This window comes from Mustela lutreola, chromosome 9 (assembly GCF_030435805.1).
Source record: "Mustela lutreola isolate mMusLut2 chromosome 9, mMusLut2.pri, whole genome shotgun sequence".
Lineage (NCBI taxonomy): Eukaryota > Metazoa > Chordata > Mammalia > Carnivora > Mustelidae > Mustela > Mustela lutreola.
Genome location: NC_081298.1, coordinates 125,430,584 through 125,451,108, shown reverse-complemented (window position 1 = coordinate 125,451,108; position 20,525 = coordinate 125,430,584). Strand labels below are relative to the sequence as shown.

Here is a 20,525-nt window from a genome sequence, read left to right as displayed (position 1 = left end):
GCCCTCAAAGAAGCATCTGGGAATAGGCAAAGCGCAAGGAGATTGCCAACGTATATACCGTCACTGCCTTGGCCTGGAAACGGGATGGCTCGACTCTGTGCGGTGCGTTTTACTAGTAATCCCTTTCTGCCTGGGTGACTTTCTCCAACCTAGGAAAAATCCCCGGCCTTAGCCTAAAGCACTCTCCCTGAAACTAGAGACTCTCCTCTTCCCATTGACTTCAACCTAAAAATAGGACATTAACGGCAGGAAAGAGAAATTCACACTTTATGGGAAGCCAAAAGAGGCAAAGAATTCTGTAGGCGGGGCTGATTTCTCCGTTTCCTCCCATCACTATCCTGGCGTCCTGTGAGTGCCACCTCTTTCCATCTGGTACTTCCCCAAACTGCCAGCCCTTTTACTGCCAACTCTTTCCTAGATTCTAGAACTTGGGTTTCAAGGGTGTCTCCAGATATCCTTCTGATGCCTGTTACCTTTTATGTTGTCGCTTTCCCTTCTAGGGCACACTCTGGTGGAGTGGAACAGTTTGACTGCTGCCTCCGGAGAAGCATTTACAAGAATAAGTTTGAGTTGACATGTGTGGGACCTAGCCAGGTAAGCAGCTGATGGCCTGCTGCACCAAAATCTCCTTCTGGACACTGCCACAGTGCCAAATTGAACCCCTGGCAGAGCTGTTCTGGAGAACAGAGTGTATCAGGCAACTCTTTGACAACTTTCCTGCTATAGCCCTTCCAGCTTACTGTAAAAAAGATTTAAACACCAAATTGAAGGGGTACAGAGATCGCCACTTCCATCTTCCTGATTTAAAACTTTACTACCTGGGGCGCCTGGATAGCTCAGTCTTAAGTGTCGGACTCTTGATTTCAGCTCACGTCATGATCTCAGGCTTGTGAGATCAAGCACCCCGAGGGGCTCCACGCTGGGCATGGAGTCTGTTGAAGATTCTCTCTTTCCCTCTCCCTCTGCCCCACCCCTGTCTCCATCCCTCTCTAAAACAAAACAGAAAAAGCTTTATTACCTGTATGTTGTTAACTGGAGAGTTTAGAATTACGCAGGTGCATGACATTGCTTTAGGGCCTCTGAACTCACCGTGTTTGACATTGCAAGGTAATTTCTTAGTTCCTGAGCCCACTTTTCTGTTTTCTCTCCCTTTTCCTTTTTTCCTTCCATTTATTATTCATTGATCCCTTCATTCTTTTTCTCTTTTTTAAAATTTTGTTCACTTATTTGACAGAGTGTCCGCACAGGAGCAGGGGAATGCCAGAGGGAGAGGGAGCACTCGGATATGGGGCTGAATATGGGGCCTAATCCCAAGACCCCAAGGCAGATGCTTAATCAGCGGAGCTACCCAGGCGCCCCCCTCTTTTTTTTTTTTTAAGATTTTATTTTTAAATAACTGTACACCCCACATGGGGCTCAAACCCACAACTGAGATCAAGAGTCGCATGCTCCTCTGACTGAGCCAGCCAGGCACCCCAGTTCTTTCATTTTCTGTCCATTCTCTATACATGAGCACTGTTAGGACTGAGAATACAAAGATAATTGTCTGTATTCTGTTGTTCCTTAATCAGGATCATTTTAGCAAAGAGGTATATGAAATGACAGTATGATCAGTATACAGCACGATGAAGTAATCACAAAGATTTTCACAAGAGGTACTGGAAGGTAAGGAGAGTGATTAGTTTTACCCCGTATGTATTATATATTAGCATTGAAGGAGATAATCTCTGAAAACATTTTGTATATCGTAAAGCACTGTGTGAATGGGAGGTGTCATTTTTACCAACAAGAGCCTAGGCTAGGTGAGGAAACAAGAGACTACCTTTGTTTAACACTATAGAGGTGGACACGGCAGGTTCACCCCTCTTTGGGGTTGAGGGAAGCCTCAGGGAGCTCAGACTTGTACCTTACCAAGGTGATTGTGAAGAACCTGTCATCGGGGACCTGGGTGGTACTCAAGTCACACTATGGCTACGAGGTGGAAGAGGTGAAAATCCTCAGAAAGGAACGTTACCTGGTGGCCCACACATCAGACACGCTCCTGCTGGGGGACCTGAACACTAATCGCCATAGTGAGGTAGGAATCCCAGGCGAAGGGGCGGGGAATGGAGCATCGTGAGCTGCTACTTCCTGGGAGCCCGGGTCCTTAAGGGGGAAGATCTCTAAGGAAAAGCTCTAAGATGCTGGCGTTGGGGACCTGGTGGACCTGGGAGTGAGACCCTGGAGATTTAGAATCCTGGAATGGGAATTCCCACTGTTGGACTGTTTTTACGGCATCTCTCAGAAGCCTAGAAGCCTAGGGCAGAATGTGACACAGCACCCCACTTGTGGAACATCAGGGCCTTCCTACACTCCTTCTCTCTGACCCCTACCCTGTCCTTCTCTCAGCGTTGTCCTGGATACTTACCCACATTGTTCTTATGTCCTCTCCCTCTTTTACGGGTGGCTTGGCAGGGATCTGGTGGCAATGAGAAGTATTTCTTTGGAAATGAAAATGTGAGTAGAGCTTGATTGACTGACCATCACATCTCAGTCAACCTTCTAGCTAAGAGAGAGCAGAGAAAGAAAGGAGGGCGAGATAGGCAGAGGAACAGAATAAAGAGAATAGTGGGGGTCACTTTGCACTGGCAAGACATCTCCCTCTACTACTGTTGACCGTGCAGACTTCCTCATGCAAACTTCCCACCACGTGACAGTCCCTTCATCCCCAGGTGTGCATGATCTTCAATGCTGGAGAGCTAACCCCGGTGGAATATGGGCGTCATGATACCTTGGGTTCTGTGCGTACTGAATTCATGAACCCCCACCTCATCAGGTAACCCCACAAGGTACTCTAAATTTTTGAAACCCAAAAGAAGTCCCTTCTAACCTCTAACTCCTGTATCCTCAAGATTAATCTAAAAACTTCGTCCCCTATGGTACTTTGGGCCCTTGCTCAACATCCCGATGACCCAAGTCCATTCTGCCTTACCTCACCCTTCGTGTTTCAGTGTCCGTATTAATGAGCGGCGTCAACGAGGGATGGAAGACAATAAGAAATTGGCTTATCTTGTCGGTTAAGACTATTGCTATCGGTAAGCCTCTCTCATAATTCTGATAACAAAACAGGGGTTTATAGATGCTTCCATATCACAGGGGTATGTAGAGTGGAGAATGCAGGAATCTGAGAGGCACCAGGTAAATGTATGGCCCTGCTCTCACAGAGGATGTGGGAAGTGTTCTAATCCACGTGTGCGAGTCTGTGTCTACCTGTAGAGATACACATATGCTGTTACGCATATCAGCTTGTCCCTGTAATTCTTCATGTTCTTTAGGCATGTACCTTAGGGCTAGGAATTGTGAACTGTAGAGCAGAACCATCAGTAAATTTTTGAACTTTCCTGTTTAGACTTAGGGCATAGGATAATGGACTGTTTGAACCAGAAGGGGACTTATTTTCTGTAGAGTTTGACATTGGTAGCCAGTGAGGACAAAATTTATTTGAATTTCACAAGTGTTCACATAAATAAATAGATCTTATTTTACATATTAGTAATTTACTCTGGGGACACGTAGGTGGCTCAGTCAGTTAAGAGCCTGCCTTCGGCTCAGGTCATGATCCCAGAGTCCTGGGATCAAGTCCCACATCAGGCTTCTTGCTCAGCAGGGAGCCTGCTTGTCCCTCTGCTTTCTGCTCTTCCTGCTTGTGCACTCACTCTCTCTGACAAATAAATCAGTAAAATCTTTAAAAAAAATTAACTGTATCATGAAATGTTTCAAGCATAGAAAAATGTATTTAGAGCAGCACAGTATTCCCTATGATGTATAGAGAATAGCATATCCATATAGCGTCGTTAAGAACAAGGGTCTAGAGTCAAACGTCCCCACTTCTGCAATTATACCTGTGCGATCTTAGGTCAGTTTCTTAACCTTTCTGTATCTCAATTTCCTCATCCACAAAATGGGGATAAAAATCGTACCTACCTTATATGAAAAGCACTTAGACTAATGTCTGGCAAATAATAAGCAGTTAATAAATGTTAGCTATTAATAATATTATTGTTACGTGTGTACCAATTCCTAGGTTTTTTTTTTTAAGATTTTATTCATTTATTTGACAAATGAAGATATCAAGTAGGCTGAAAGGCAGGCAGAGAGAGGAGGAAGCAGGCTCCCCACTGAGCAGAGAGCCCGATGCAGGGCCCGATCTCAGGACCCTGAGATCATGACCTTAGCCGAAAGCAGAGGCTTAAACCCACTGAGCCACCCAGGCGCTCCTAGTTTGTGATTTTTGAGGTCTCGTTTAAGAAGTTTCCCTGGGGCACCTGACTGACTGAGCCAGAGGAGCATGGGACTCTTGATCTCAGGATCGTGAGTTTGAGCCCCATGATGGGTGTAGAGTTAAAGAAAGAAAGCAAGAAAGAAAATTTTTAAAACAGAAAAGGTTTCCTACTCCCTCCTATATTTTAATATTTTTAGATTTTGCTTTTCACCTGGAATTAATTTTTGTGCATAATGTGGGTGTGGCTCATATTTTACTTTTTCCATGTTGAACCGTTTATTGGAAATCCGTTCTGTACTCACAGATTCGTAATGTCCCCTCTTATAAATCAAGTTTCCAAATACATATGGGTCTGTTCTTAAGATACTTTTACAGTTCATGAGCTTTATGTTTCACATCCACCTGTTGAGTTGTAATGGAAATGGTGTAGTGTGGCGGCCCATGTTCCAGGGGCAGTAATGAGCTATGAGACTTTGGACAAGTCATCCCACTACACAGGGCTCGTCTTCAATAGTATACAACATAACAGAGTTCTTCTCTTACCTTTTTTCATTAGTGACCCCATGAGGATCTAATTAAAATCATAGATCCAGGGGTGCCTGGGTGGCTCAGTTGGTTAGGCGACAAGCAGGGCAAGTACCAGGAGGCAGAAATGTGAGCCGTGTCCCCAGAGGCGGCGTGCGGGGAGAGGGGTGCGTCTGAAGATGCTCGCCGTCTGCCTAGAGGGCAGTGATGCAGGAGTCTGGGTCAGGAGGCCCCGGGTTTCTCTCCCCTTCCCAGGCTCTACGTGACAGTGGAAGAGCCTGATCTTGCCATCACCATGTTCAAAAAGCACAAGCTGGATGATGATATGATCCGCCTGGTAGGGAAGCACCACCCAGATCTCCTCAGTGACACACACCTACGCCTGGGCAAGGTGAGCCCTTCTCCGGTCTCGGCCATCTATTCCCCAAACAGGCCCCACGTCCCCCTCGCCCCATCCTGACCCTCCTTTCCCCAGGAGCTGGAGGCTGAAGGCCGACTGCAGGAGGCCGAGTATCACTACCTCGAGGCTCAGGAGTGGAAGGCAACAGTGAACATGGACCAGTCCAATGGGCTTTTGGAGGAGGCCTACCGGGTAAGGAGTCCAGGTCACTCTGGGGACACGCCTGTCCCTCTTCCCCACTCTCAAGTGATGCATTCTGAACTGGTCGTGGGTCTCTTTGAAAAACACCCATACCAACAGGCAAAATTTCACATGTGGTAGGAGGGGTCTGTGGACTACCTGAAGTCCATCCTTGGACCCTGAGCAGGCTATGGCTAATAGACCCCAATACTGAGCCGTCTCCCTATTCTAGTAGAAAGACCTGACCTTTGTCAACGCTGCAGTCCAGTCAGAGAGGGGAAGGGAGCAGCCCTGTGGCCCTGCATGGGAGGATTGCCAAATGGCTTTGCTTCACAGGTGGCCAAGGCTCACGGAGGAGCTGATGCCCACAAGCACGTGGCCTATCTGTGGGCAAAGAGCCTGGGAGGAGCATCCTCAGTGAGACTGCTCACTAAGCTCGGACTCCTGGCAGCTGCCGTGGACCATGCCACCGACAACTGGTGAGGCCCCACGGCTTCTCTCCCCTGGACCCTTTCGAGACAGAGCCTCTACATAGACAAGGAAAACGGCTGTATAGCTGAGAAGTGTTTCTGAAAATGGAGGCAGGAGTGAAGAAATCCTTGGAAGAACGTGATGGAGAGGCAAGGAGTGAATCAGTAGCTCTGTCCCTGTTCCCCGGGGGCTCAGAACAGTGTTTAGCTGTTCTAAGAAGATGGAAAGTGATCCGCGTTTTTCCTTCTTTTTCAAAAAGACCTTTTAAAGCAATTACTATAGCCAGTGTGGGGCTTGAACTCAACCCCAGATCAAGGGTCCCTCATTCTGCAGACTGAGCCAGGCAGGTGCCCCAGAGAGAAGAGCTTTTAAAGTGAAGGTGCACTAAGCCAGTAATTGACTTCTGAGTAACAGAAGTGGGCTTCTGTTAAATGCAAAAAGAGCTTTTCTTAAGCAAATGTTACAAAGACCAGTAATAATCCTGCATGGAGTCAGATGGCTGAGGGTAGTCAATGTTTTAGAGAGACAGTTTTTCTGCTAGTATAAATGTGGCTCAGGAGGAAGTGGTGGAGAACCCAGAGCCCTCGCTCCCGAGGCAGAGTAGTGCTGGGAGGCTCACTGCGGTCCCCTGCCTCGCGCCCATCCCATTCCTTTATGCCCACTGGTCGCAGGAAGCACAGGCTTTTCCAAGTGTCCCCTGACCCCGTCCTCCTTTACGTGTCTGTGTGCTTCTGTGTCACTTCACATGGGTTGTCTTCTCAGTCTGTCCTTTCCCTCCCCTGGCCCCGTCTCTACCCTATTTGTATTCTCTTGCCCTGCTCCGCCTCTTATAAAATGAAAGTACTGAGTAGGCAGACCTTACCTACACCTTCCATTTCAGCTCATTTGAATTTGCTTTTGAACTCTCCCGGCTGGCCCTCAAGCACAAAACCCCTGAGATGCATCTCCGACATGCTCTGTACCTGGAGGATGAGGTATGGATGTGCTCCTCCTCCCTTGCTTTTAACCTGGACCTCCTCCTGTCTCCCGGCTGCCATGATGGCAATCTGCTTCTGACCGTGTGCGGCTGCCCTTCTGTCCCTACAGGGTAAATTTGAAGAGGCCGAAGCTGAATTCATCAGGGCTGGTACGCCCAAGGAAGCAACCCTCATGTGAGTTACCCGTCAATTCCTTACACCCGTCAATTCCTTACACCCGTCCTCCCAACCGCAGCCCGAGGACCTGGCATGGCCACCTTCACCTGAACCTAGTACCAATAAATCTTCTACCCCCTCTGATATGGCTGTCAGCGTGTGGCCGAGGCCCGCGATCCTGACACTGTTGCCGAGGCGCTTGTGGGGTAGGCCCGGGGGACCTTGGAGGAGAAGGACATTCAGAAAGCAGAAGGGCTGCTGCTTCGGGCCCAGAGACCGTGCCTGGCCTTCAATTATTATAAGGTAGGGCACCGGATTCAGGACCATGAGGGGGAGGGGGAGAGAGTGTAAGAACCCACAGAGCACTACACTAACCAATACTACTGGGAAAGATCCAGAGAGTTAGCACTGGAGAGGGGGAAGGAGACAAGGAGGAGAAGAGAGGTGCAAGGACCTAGGGATCCGTGGCCCATAGTATAGAGCACCTGTGTGGCAGTGGGAAGGTGTCTTGCCGGCCTCTGCCTTCCTGATACCTGGAAATCTGAGCAGGAGGCTGGATTATGGAGCGACGCTCTGTGGATCTGCAAGGACTATGTGCCGGGCCAGCTGGAGGCTCTGCGGGAAGAGTATGAGCGGGAGGCTACCAAGAAAGGGGCCAGGTATGACGCCAGGAGGCAGCAAGTGTCGGCAGGGCTGGAGCTTGGGTCACAAGGTGTGCACGGGATAGGCCACGCTGCCCAACCTGTCCTGGTCACGTGTACTCTCATCTCAGGGGCATGGAGGGGTTCGTGGACCAAGCTCGCCAGTGGGAGCAGGCTGGAGACTATAGCCCTGCTGTCGACTGCTACCTGAAGGTGCGGGGCTCAGGCAGCAGCAGCCTGGAGGAAAAGTGCTGGATGAAGGTGAGGCGGGCTCCACCCTTCCTGGCCGCCCACTTCCCGGACCGCCCTCACAGCCAGCATTCCTCCTCAGACATTGCTTTTTCCTCCTGGGCCTCTCATTTTCGCTCAGGCGGCAGGTACCTGCTGAGTGCTTGCTAGATGCTAGAGCCAGAACTAGGAAAACTATAAAAGGGGATCTGAGGCAGAACGCCTAACAGACTGAAATTGGGGGAAGTTGGACACCACTGTGGCTCAGCTGATTGAGTACCTCGGTGAAGATAAAGGATGTGATTTGAAGTGGAGTTCAGAGGCCGGTGAGGTCTCGACTGAGAGGGAGGGAGGCTCTGTGAGGGAGGGGGCAGACCTGGGACCAGAGCTGGAAGGGCAAATCCAGAGGCCGGAGCTGGGGCCAGAAGGAAGCCAGGAAGAAAGTAGAGTCTCCTCCTCTACATAGAAGCTCCTAAAGAGAAGAATCTAGCCGGTTAAGCCAAGTCAGTAGGTTTCATCAATTCCTAAACATATATATAATCACATTTTATTATCTTAGAAATTGGGTTGCATATCAAGTTTTATATATTTTTTTAAAATTTCATTTATTTATTTGACACAGAGAGAGAGATCACAAGTAGGCAGAGAGGCAGGCAGAGAGACAGGGGGAAGCAGGCTCCCTGCTGAGCAGAGAGCCTGATGCAGGGCTCCATCCCAGGACCCTGAGATCATGACCCAAGCTGAAGGCAGAGGGTTAACCCACTGAGCCATTCAGGCGCCCCTGCATGTGAAGTTTTAAATGATATATCTGGGGTACCTGGGTGACTTGGTGGGTAAAGCATCTGACTCTTATTAATTTTCCGCTCAGCACATGATCTAGGATTGTGAGATCAAGTTCTGCAATGGGCTCTGCACTGGGTGCGGATCTGCCTTAGATTCACTCTTCTTCTCCCTCTGCCACACCCCACTCGTGCTATCTAAAACAAAGTAAATGATGCATCTTTGATTCAGAGAAATATGGTATTAGGAGTTTGAGGTGGATGTGGAGTCAGAGCTGCAGATCCTAGGTCTCAAGGTCTGCATCTGCCTGGCAGCTTCCTAGGGGGCTGAGGCTGGAGTGAGTCACGTGACACGACTCCCTCCTCTGAGACCCCGCCCCGGTAAGCTGTAGGTGGGGTTTAGAGCCCCAAACATGGCTTCAGGGCCCCTTCCTCCCATTCCATCCCTTTGCGCGACACCCAATATCCCTTCAGCCTCCGTTCCCCCCTCCAGCATGAAGAGTGGGCTGTCTAGGTGGAGATCAATTATCGCCCCTTTATTTACTTAGAGAAATTACAGACCCATTCCCACCTCCCTTCCCCCAGGTAGAGCGGCATAGAGGCTCTGATTGCTGAGGGTGCTGGTATCAAAGGCAGTGGCCAAGCTGGAAAGAAGCCACAAAAGGGGCAGGTCGGTGAAGGCTTGATCCAGTCAGTGAATAATGGGGACGAATCTCTTCTCATGTGTTAGCTTCAGGCCTCTAAACTTGGCCTGTTTTGGAGTATTTTGTGTGTGGTCCCTAGGAGACGTGTTTGAGGAGCCCTTGCAATCTTCAGACAGACCATGTCTGAGCCTCTTCCTGGGGCAGCTGTGTTGGAGTCTCTCCTTAGCGGGACTGTGATGGGTTCTCGCAGAGAGATGCGTTTTCCCACACCAACTGTACTGGCCCCTTTCTAACTGGCTCTGCTCAGAATGACTGTGTCTGTTCCTCTCAGAGGGACTGCGTCCATTTCTTTCAGAGGGACTACAGTGAGTTCTCTCTGAGGAACTGCAACCAATCCTCTCAGAGAGCCTTTGCTGTCTTCTCTCAATAGGGCTGTGTCCTCTCACCTCCAAGACACGGAAATGGGTTTTCCCACACGAGCTGTACTGGCCCCTTTCAAATTGGTTCTGTTGGCTCTGCTGAGAATGACTGTGTCTTTTCCTCTCAGAGGGACTGCGTCCATTTTTTTCAGAGGGACTACAGTGAGTTCTCTCTGAGGAATTGCGACCACTCCTCTCAGAGGACCTGTGCTGTCTTCCCTCAGTAGGGCTGTGTCCTCTCACCTCCAATACACAGAGAGGGGTTTTCCCACACCAACTGTACTGGCCCCTTTCAACATGGTTCTCTTGGCTCTTCTCAGAATGACTGTGTCTGTTCCTCTCAGAGGGACTGTGTCCATGTCTTTCAGAGGGACTACAGTGAGTTCTATCTGAGGAACTGTGACCACTCCTCTCAGAGGGCCTGTGCTGTCTTCTCTCAGAAGGGCTGTATCCTCTCACCTCTAAGGGACTGTGATGTGTTTTCTGAAAGAGACTGCGACATCTCCTCTCACAAGGACTGCGACATCTCCTCTCACAGGGACTCTGATGGCTTCTTTCAGAGGAACTGTGATGTCTCCTCCGAGGATGACTTCGATGGCGCCTCTCAGAGGGACTGCGATGGCTCTTTTCCGAGGAATTATATGGGGTTCTCTCCCTTATGATGCTATGGTGGTTTTGCTTCGTGGGTGTGAGTTTCTCTGTTAGGTGACTGTGTGAGGTTCTCTTAAGGGAACCGTGTAGATTTCTCCCTCTGGCCTGAACTCTGGTTCCTATTTTGGAGCTCTTGGACTCCTGGCTAGAGATTTCACATCTGGTAGAGCTTTTGTTACCTTTGCTGCTGTTGTCGTTTTGAACAATGACCACAGCCTGTCCAACTGAAGTGGTTTTGAAAATAGCACTTCTTTGGGAAACTATGGGCTTGGGTTGTTGCGTATGTCTATGTTGGAAGGAGCTACCTCTTTTTGGTTGATGAGCTGATGTGAATTGCTGTATTTCTTCCCATAACATCTTCTCCTGCTTAGTGGTTATGTCTGTTCGCTTTAGCTTACCAACTGACATCCTATCTCTTTTGATATCTCTTGATGAGGAATAATCTCTGGCTTTTCGTTTTGGATGGTGCTTTTTGCTTGAACACAAATGGTCTGGCCTTGACGTGTCCTCAGGCTTCTGTCCAGCAAAAGCCATAGTTCTGCATGCTCTCTGGAATGCTTGCTTTAGACCTTGAAAAAGCCGTTGAATGAATTTGGGTTTGGAGGATTTCTTAGGTTGTCTTTTTGAAGAGGCAGTAGTTGTCTGAGATGCTCCATTCCTCTTCCTTCTTAACTGGTCTGGTAAATCCCGAGAAGAACTCCGTATTGTGGTTCTACCATTTCTGCAGAACTTTGTGTTTTGTGTTCTGCCTCCCGTAGTGATACTTTTCTTTGGGTATTTTGAACTACGGGTCTTTTTGGTTCTCCTTTTAGCCCATGTTTCATCCTGATCGGTTTCAGAGTCACTCTCTGGTAGAGAGTGAACTGGAGTAAACTCATAGTGCCCTGGCCCTCCAATTATCGTCTTTCCTGCTAGGGCAGGGCTTCTAGACTGTCTTTGCCTGATGTGGACTTGTACAGGAGCAGGAGACTGGGAAGATACAGACCGGAAATCCATTGTAGAAGTAGGACTCTTGGAAGCTCGAGTATAGGCTTTAGCTTTCCTTAGTGGTAGTGATATAGAACTCCTTGGTGTGATGGATCTGTCTCTTCTGTGGTACTTTGGGACTTGGGATCTTTTCCTAGTTTGCAACCTAAAGCCAAAACTCACCTTAATCTCTCCATGGTTTTCGGGAGTACTTACAAGGTGGAGCTGTGGGTAGATAAGAAGGTAAGACCCCAAAGTGCCCTGTAATTGATGACGGCAATTAAGTCCTGCACATAGGCCACACTGTAGGCAGAAAGGGTATTTTAAAACCACACCTGAAGTTAGAGGTGGAGGTACATTGGGGGGTATCTGACTCCTTAACAGTTTTGCTGCTATTTTTAGCCGCAGATCTTGTAGCAACTGGAACTGTTCTGACAAGTCAGTCTTGGCCTGGGGAAGATAACTTGGCTTGAGACAGTGTTGGGGCTCAAAAATCCTTGTCTGTGAACTCTGTGAGGTCTTACTCTCTTCCATTGGAACAGAATCTTTCCTAGTAAAAAGTATATTGAAGGAAGACTCTAAATTTACTGGGACAGGAGGCTGGCCCTCTGTACATGAAACAGGCATGTGCTGAATGACTTCCTGGGATATATCACTAAGCTTCGAACTTTTCTTTATTTTCGCACTAGCCCCAGAGTGTTGCTGTATTATGGAGGACATGGAGCTACGTGTCCACATCCTTAAGGCTCTTCTTTGTTTGTGACCATGATAGGAAGTGTGTCTCTGAATGTAGTTTTCGGGCACTGAAGTCTGAGAAATACTACTTCGACTCTTCTCTAGTAGGCTCTTGGAAAGTTCCATCAGTTCCGCAGGAACCCCAAATAAATTCTGAATAGATTGACAGATATCTGCAGTGGCTCTTTCCGGTAAAGATGTTTGAGAACAAAGGTTCCTTTCCATGGTGGTTCCCAAGACATTCCCTAACACTAGCATCTTGGAGAGGTATTTTCTGGGTAATCGCTGTCTCCAGGAGTGATTCTCCCAGACATTCTGTTGTCTGCTCAAGACAGACCCGTTCAGGCCTCTTTGAGTTCCTGATCCTGACTGGAAGGTCCTAGATGGTGATCTCCAGCTTTGCAGTGGATGTTGGGATAGGCGCTGGAGTGAATTCTCTAGCTTCTCCTCCTGCTTCTTATCAGTCCTCTTAGATACGACACCCACTCCTGGGATCTCAAAATGTGGCATTTCTACAATGTGACCTATCTCATCAGAGGGTTGATTGTGAAGGGACAAGGGAAAGGTTGAAGTTCGTATCATAGTAGGGTCTATAAAGAATTCTTCAGACTGCAAAATATCTGTCCCAAAGTTATTTATATCCAAGGCCCTTGACACTTCTGGCATCTCCAGATCACAAAGGCTTCCTAATTCAGATGCTTCGACAGAGCTTGAGATGAGCGAGTTTGAAGAGTTCTGTAGAAATCTAGAGAAATAATTCCCTATTTGTAACTCCTCTCTTGACATAAAATCCTCAGATTCCCTATTCTGATATATCTGTACTAGATTCAAATCCTCACATTCCATGATTTGAGGAGGCCCTATTTTTACCCCCATTCCTTTCACAGCCTGAAGCCCTTGTTCATGAGTGAACACTGTCGATTCCTCCAAAGAAAATGCTGGCTGTGAGAGTGATTCTGACGATTTCTCTTCGATATTTGGCCTCACAGTTAGTTCTACCATTTCTTGAAGATGTGGCCTTGGGAAGAAATCCAAACAATCCATTACTTCCGTAGCTGATCCTAAGGAGACTCCTATTGGTTCTACAATCTGAGGAATTGGTGGTGGTGCTAATTCCTCAGATTTTACAATTTGAAGTGGTGGCCGTGGGATTAAAAGAGTCTTTACAATTTGAAAGCCTGTCAACTTCATTCTATCCAAAATCTGGTGTGTTGGCTCTGTGGTTAATTCCTTTGATTTTATACTTTGCAACCATAGCCCTGAGGTAAACTCAGAAGGTCTCACATCTTGTACTTTTGGAGTCAGTTCAACATAGTCTACCATTTGAGAGGTTCCCCCGGGTGTTAATGGTACAGACTTTACAGCATGAAGTGGTGGCCCAGGAGACACTTTCACATATTCAACAACTTTTGGGGGGCTTCTTGAGGTTATTCCTATTGGTTGAGCAGCTTGAAGCTGTGTCTTTGTACATCCTGTGACTTGATGGAGCAGCTTTGGACTAATCCTCATAAGCTCTGTAATTTGACCCTGTAGTCCTGGAGCTATCTGTGAATATTTCATACTTTGATTCTGTGACTGTGTCAGCCCCATTGGTCCATCCCCTTGCTGCCGTGTGTCAGATGTGAGCTCTACAGGTTTTGCATGTCCAGTAGCTTGACGTGTCTGCCTTGGGGACAAATCTAAAGATTCCTCCCTTTGAAGCCACTGCTTAGAGGTTGAACCCACAGATTCAGGAACTGGATATCTTAGCCTTGGTGTCATCTCTGAAGATTCTGGGACATGATGTAATGACTCTGTAGTCAGTGCTTCTGATCCTTCCCTTTGCAGTCTTTTCTCGGAGATCGCCTCCGCAAATTCTAGTGCTTGAGGATAGGGCCGTGGAGCGCTCTCTGTATATCCAGTGGTTTTACTTATTGGCTTTGGGGTCATGCCAAGGAATTCCTTCTCTGTTGGCCTTGCTTTGGGAGTCAACCCTATAGTTTCTGTAGTGTGATGCTTGGGCTCTAGTGTCATCTCTTCAGATCCTGTAACTTCCTGCACTGGCCTTGTATAGGATTCCCCCGAGTCCTTAACTTGAGGCCATGACTGAGAGAGCAACTCGAGAGTTTCTGGGATTTTCTTTAAGGTTAATCCTAAGGTTTCAGAGCCTTGATTCCTTAGCACAGGAGTCAGATCAACAGATTCTGGGGCTTGAAGATCTAGCCTTAGAGGCACTCCTGAAGATTCCGTGGTTTTACTTGTTGACTTTGGGGCCAACCCCACAGATTTTTCTACAGTTTCATTGCCTTGATAGGCCAACCTTTCTGTGGTATGATAAATTGGTACTGAAATCACATTTACAGATTTGGAGACTTGATGCTTTGGTGTTGGGATCACCAAATTCACAGATTTAGGGACTTGAGGCTTTGGTGTTGGGATCATCTCTGCACCTTCTACAAATTGATGCCCCGGCCTAGGGATTATCTCCGAGGAATCTGTGATTTGATAGCTCCTCCTTGGAGTTAGTACCTCAGATTTTGTTCTTGGAAGCAGTGACCCCGGTAGTAAGTCTACAGATTTCATATCTTGTTGCAGAGATGCTGAAGACAATGCCACATGTTTTATACTTTGCAACTTTGCTTCTGGAGTAAACTCCAAAGGTTTCTCACCTTGTCGCTGTGATTCTGGAGACAAACTTGAAAATTTAACACTACGCACCATGGGTCCTGGCATGAACTTCTTAGTTGGCTCTGGTGCCAACACTGTTGGTTTCATACTTTGCCATCCTGAAGTCAACTCTTGGCAATTCATACCTTGATGTGGGGACCCTGGTGTCAACCCCACCGATTTCACATCTTGAAAACATAGTTCCGGTGCAAAGACCTCAGAATTAACACTTGGTGACCTTAGGCATGAGGGAAACCCTGAAGAATTAGCACTCGGAGGCTGTAGCTGTAGCTTTGACTTCAAAGATGTCACATCTTGAGAACATGGCTCTGATTCAAACACCATAGATTTCTGCCTGAGGCAAGAAATCAAATCCTTAGAATTTACATCTTGAGGTTGTGGCCCTGGATTCAACGCCAGAGATTTCACATCTTGAAAACACACCTTTGGTGCAAACACCACAGATCTCTCACTGTGCTGCCTGAGGTGTGAGGGCAACTCCCCAGAATTCATACCTTGAGCATGTGGCCCTGGATTTAACGCCACAGGTTTCACTTTTGTAAAACATGGCTCTACTGCAAACATCTCACATTTCAAGTCCTGCAGCTCAGAGCCTGAAGCCAGTTTCACAGAATTTCCACCACAAGACACTGGCTCTTTGTTGGTCTTCACAGACTTTACATCTTCAAGCAGTGGCTTTGGTAAAAATAACACAGATTTCATACCATTCAGCGAAGAGCCTAAAGTGAACACTGAGTACACAACTTGTTGCTGGGACCCACAGTGATTCTCCAAAAACTGGATTTCTGGAAACTTTGTCCCTGGAATTAACTCAGAAGATTTTACACCTTGCAAATGTGGTCCAGGGCTGAACAGAATAGATTTTGTACCTTGATATTGTGACGTAGGATCCAAGTCAGAGGGTTTCATGCCTTGCATCTCTGGGTCTGGATTAAACTTTATAGCATTTATGCATTGAAGTTCTGACCCCAAATTCAAATCAGAAGAATTCACACCTTGCAGCTCTGGGCCACAGTTTAATTCTTGTGATGTTATACCTTGAAACTTTGTCCCTGGACTCAATTCGCGTTTCACATTTTGTAAATGTTGCACAGGGTCGAACATAAGAGATTTTATACCTAGAACTTCTGACCCCAGATTCAAATCCAAAGATCCCATACCTTGACATTTAACCCCTGAAGTCAACTCAAAAGACTGTATACCTTGCAAAGGTGGCCCAAGTTCATACCCCATAGAATTAGCACATTGTACTTTCGGCTCTGGATCCAACTTCAAAGAATTTACACACTTCGTCTGTGGCCCGGGGTTGCATTCCATAGGTGCTACAGCAAGAAACTTTGACCCTGGAAACAATTCGGATTTCAAATCTTGCAAATGTGGATCAGGGTTGAACACCATAGTTGTCTCCCTAGGGGTCTCTGACCTCAACTCAGAATACTTTGTACCTTGAAGTTTGGAAACTGAAGTTAATTCAGAAGGGTTTATACCTTGCAAGGGTGGCTCAGATTTGCATTTAACAGAATTTACACACTGAAGTTTTGGTTTTGAAATAAATGCAGAAGAATTCACATCCTGCAAAGGTGGCCCAGGGCAGAACACCTGGGGTTTTATACCTCGAGGCTCTGATCCAGAATTCAACTCAGATTTTACACCATTCAATGGTGGTCCGGTACTGAATGCCCTAACATTTCTACACTGAAGCTGTGGGGCTAGATTAAATTCAGAGGATTTCCTACCTTGTAATTTAGGATGATGCTTCGTTTCCAGAACTGGCTCATATGGAAGCTTCCTGTCTGTGCACAACTCAGGTTTTATCTCTTGTAACTGTGGCCCTGGATTGAACTTGAAGGATGGCATACCTTGAAGCTTTGATCCCTGGCATAACTCAGAGGATTTAACATCTTGCCACTGTTGCTCAGGATTGGATTCCTCAGATTTCACATCTTGGAGCTTTGTCTCTTTGCACAATTCTGAAGATTTTATATGTTGCCAATGTGGTCCAGGGTTGTACAGCACAAATTTCACACTTTGAAGCTCTGGCCATGGTTTCAACGTACAAGACTTCTCTTCTTGCCGCTGCTTCCCAGCATTGAACTCGGAAGATCTCACATTGCCAATCTTTGATTCCAAGGCTAACTCAGAGGGTTTTGCGACCTGGAACTCTAGGTCCTGGTTGACCTCTGTGGTTTTCATTTGAAGCTTTACAGACTCAGGAGATTTTGCACCTTGCAACGTTGCCCCAGGGCTGAATTTCAGAGATTTCATGCCTTGAATGTGTGATCCTGGTGTCAACATAGGCAGTTTCCTATTTTGTAACCGTGGGACTGACTCAAACCCCAAAGATTTCACATCTTGGGTCTTTGCACCTAGAGTCAATTCAAGAGGTTTCAGGTCTTGCCACGTGGGTCTGATAAGGAACTCCACAGATTCTCCACTTTGAAGCTTTGTTTTTGGTGTTAACTCCGAAGATGGCACACCTTGTAACTGCAGAACCGGTTTTAAGTCAACAGATTTCAAATCTTGGAGCCTGCCCTCTAGCATCAAATCGGATTTCTCACCTGGTCTCTGTGGTCCGGGATTGAACTCCACAGATTTCACCTCTTGAAGCCTCCTCCCCTGAATTAAATCAGATTTCCCACCTTGTAGCTTTGGACCGTGGTTGAACTCAGAGGGTTTCACTTGTTGAAGTTTTGACCCTGGGATCACTTCAGAAGATCTCACACCTCGCAAGTGCGATCTAGAACCGAATCCTGCCGATTTTTTATCCTGAAGTTTTATACCCATGATCAATTCAGAACATTGCACGTCTTGTAACTGTGGGCCTGCTTTCATACCTGAAAACTTCCTCTCCAGGGTTAGATCAGAAGATTTCTCCCCTTGTAACTTTGGATTAGCTTTCAGTTCTGCAGATTTCACACCTCCAAGCTTTTCCCTTGGGATCACTTGTGAAGATTTCCCATCCTTCAAGTGTGGTCCACACTTGAAATTCATAGATTTTACATCTCGAAGCTTTATAGCCATGATCAACACAGAAGATGTCACATCTTCCAACTGGGGACCCGACTTGAAGTCCATGGACTTCACTTTTTGAAGCTTTGTCCCCTGTATCAATTCAGAAGATTTCACACCTCTCAGCTGTGGCCCAGGTTTGACATTCACAGATTCCACATCTTGAAACTTTGTTTTTGAAATTAATTTAGAACATTTCTCTCCTTGAAACTGTGGGTCAGGGTTGAACACCACCTGCACATTTTGAAGCTTTGATCCAAGAGGCAGGTCAGAAGATTTCACAACTTGCACCTGGGGACTGGGACAGCTTTCTTTATGTTTTACATGTTGAAGCTTTGTCTTTGAGGTCCTTTTGGAAGAATTCACATGTTGTGACAATGGCCCAAGGTTGAAATCTGTACATTTGGTACCTTGAATCTTTGTTCCTGTGATCAGTGTAGAAAATGTTATACCATTCAACTGTGAACTTGGATTTAACTCAGTAAATGTCTTATCTTGGGACTTTATCTCAGGTGACAACTTAGAAGGTTTTAGATCATGCCACTGTGACCCAGAGTTGAAATTCTCAGATTTCATATCTTGAGGCTTTGTCTGAAGAGTCAATTCAGAAGACTTTGTGCTTGTCAAGTGTAGTGGGGAGTTCAATTCTCTACTTGTATTGCTTTGTAATTGTGACCCTTGGCTTAATAGCCCAGATTTCACACCAGGAAGCTGTGGACCTTCCATAAGCACCAGAGACTTCACACCCTGAAGCTGTGCTCCTGGGGATGACTGTAAGGGTTTCACTGCTTGAAGCTTTGGTTTTGCAGGCAGTTTAGTAGATTTCCTATCATGCATGCAAAGCCTAGATTCCAGTGGTATAAATTTTATATCCCAGAGCTTTGACCTTGAAGTCAGCTCACATGATTTCACACTTCTAACCTGTCGACAAGGTTTCAAATCACAGTCTTGAAGCTCATGTTCCTGGAGTGATGCCGAAGATTGTGTATCTTGGAGCTTTGGCCTTGGAGTTAATGTAGATGACTTTCTATCTCTGAACTGTATCAAAGGTTTCAACCCTAGAGACTTAACACCTTGAGACTGTAACCCTATAGACTTCACACCTTGGAAATCAGGTCCTGGTATCCACTGGATACACCTCACTTTTTCCAGCTGTGGCTCTTTTTTGAATTCAGTAGTTTTGACATCTTGAAGCTGTGGCTCTGAGGTTGATGCCAAAACCTTCCCTTTTTGCAGCTGTGTTCCTGTGCGCACCCCAGAGGTTTTCATGTTCTGCAACCGTGGCACAAGGTTGAACTCTGTATATATCACACCTTGAGATTTGGACCCGAGAGTCAATTCAGATGACTTCACATCTCGTAACTGTGTCGAAGATTTCAACCCTACAAATTGAACACCTGGAGACTGTGACCTGAGATTGAACTCTACAGATTTCACAGCTTGGAACTTAGGTCCTGGGATCCACTGAATGCATCTCGTACTTTCAAGCAGTGGCTCTTGTTTCAACTCAACGGTTTTTACACAAAGCTGTGGCTCTGAAGCTAACTCTGAGCCTTCAGTCTGGTGCAGTGGTGCCCCTGGGGTCAACTTAGGAGACTTTGTGCTTTGCAGCTGTGGTTCAAGTGGTTCAGGCTTGAATTCTCTAGGTTTTAAACCTTGAATATTTGATTCTGGAGTCAAACCTGATCTCATACTTTCCAACTGTGACTCAAAATTGAGGTCTACGAATTTTTTACCTTTAAATTTTAGCTCTGGAGTTAACTCCAAAGACAGCCCATCGTCTGACTTAGCCCCTCTCTGCAACTGCTCTGAATTCACACATTGATGCTCTGGAGAGATTACAGATAGCGTGCCATCCTGTTCTGGCCCAGACGTTAAATTCATGAGTGCCGTCTCTGGAAACTGTTGCCTTGGGGCTAAATCCACAGTTGTTACTCCTTCAAACTTTGATCTTCTGGTCGCTTTCACAGATTTTACTTCCTGCTTGTTTAGCCTCGGGGTCAACTTTACAGATTTTGCACAGTGCGGCTCTGAATCTGGAGTTTCCTCTACAGATTGTAAACTTTGATGCTTTAAACACGGGGTACTGTCGACCACTTTACTATCTTGGGTTTGTGGCTCTAAAGTCAGTTCCTTGGGTTTCATACCTTGCAGTTCAGACCCTTGGAGCAATGGCCCTGGTGCAAAAGGCACAGCTTTCTCACCTTCCATCTTGGGCTCAAATTTCAATTCCACAGTTTGGGCATCTTGCAGTTGGGTTCTTTGGACCAACTCCACAGCTTTGGAGTCTTGAATTCTTGCATGCAGAATCCTGTCAGAAGTTGTACCTTGAAGCTTGGTATCGTGGGTGCTTTTCACAGGTTTGGCATATTCTATCCGTGGCACTGTGGTTATCTCCATAGATTTCTCACCTTCCAGCTGTGGCCTGGGGGTTAGCAAAGTAGATTCCGTACCCTTTAGACCCTTTCCTGTAGTTAAGACCACGGGTTTCACATCTTTCAGCTCCGAGGTCAACTCCTCAGATTTGACACCTTGAAGTTTTGAGTCTGGGGTCAGCTCCATTGGTTTCATACCCGCCACACCTGGCCCTGGAGGTAAATGTGAAAATCGGACACTTTGCAAATGTGGCCCTGGGATCAATTTCACGCCCTGAAGCTGTGCCCCCTTAGTCAATTCCTCTGATACTATACATTGTAGTATTGGCTCTTGTACCAGCTTCTCAGATTCTACCATTCCAGTAGTAGCTGGCTGTTGGATTAAGTTCACATATTCCACATCTTGTAATTGTGGCTCTGGATGCAGCAGCATAGACTTTA

General features: G+C 46.7%; 2 protein-coding genes across 2 annotated transcripts; both read left to right on the top strand.

The window, feature by feature from the left end:
• The first annotated feature begins 224 nt into the window (after positions 1-224).
• On the top strand, positions 225-3,060 carry LOC131808451 (intraflagellar transport protein 172 homolog). Its single transcript, XM_059134383.1, has 4 exons — positions 225-594; positions 1,916-2,077; positions 2,712-2,815; positions 2,991-3,060. The coding sequence occupies exons 1-4, from the start codon at positions 463-465 to the stop codon at positions 3,058-3,060; spliced, it is 468 nt and encodes a 155-aa protein (XP_058990366.1). The 5' UTR covers positions 225-462.
• A 1-nt stretch (position 3,061) lies between these two features.
• Positions 3,062-8,413, top strand: LOC131807251 (intraflagellar transport protein 172 homolog). Its single transcript, XM_059132412.1, has 7 exons — positions 3,062-3,074; positions 5,042-5,177; positions 5,262-5,378; positions 5,703-5,845; positions 6,718-6,811; positions 6,924-6,988; positions 7,743-8,413. The coding sequence occupies exons 2-7, from the start codon at positions 5,082-5,084 to the stop codon at positions 8,008-8,010; spliced, it is 783 nt and encodes a 260-aa protein (XP_058988395.1). The 5' UTR covers positions 3,062-3,074; positions 5,042-5,081; the 3' UTR covers positions 8,011-8,413.
• The last annotated feature ends 12,112 nt before the right edge of the window (positions 8,414-20,525 follow it).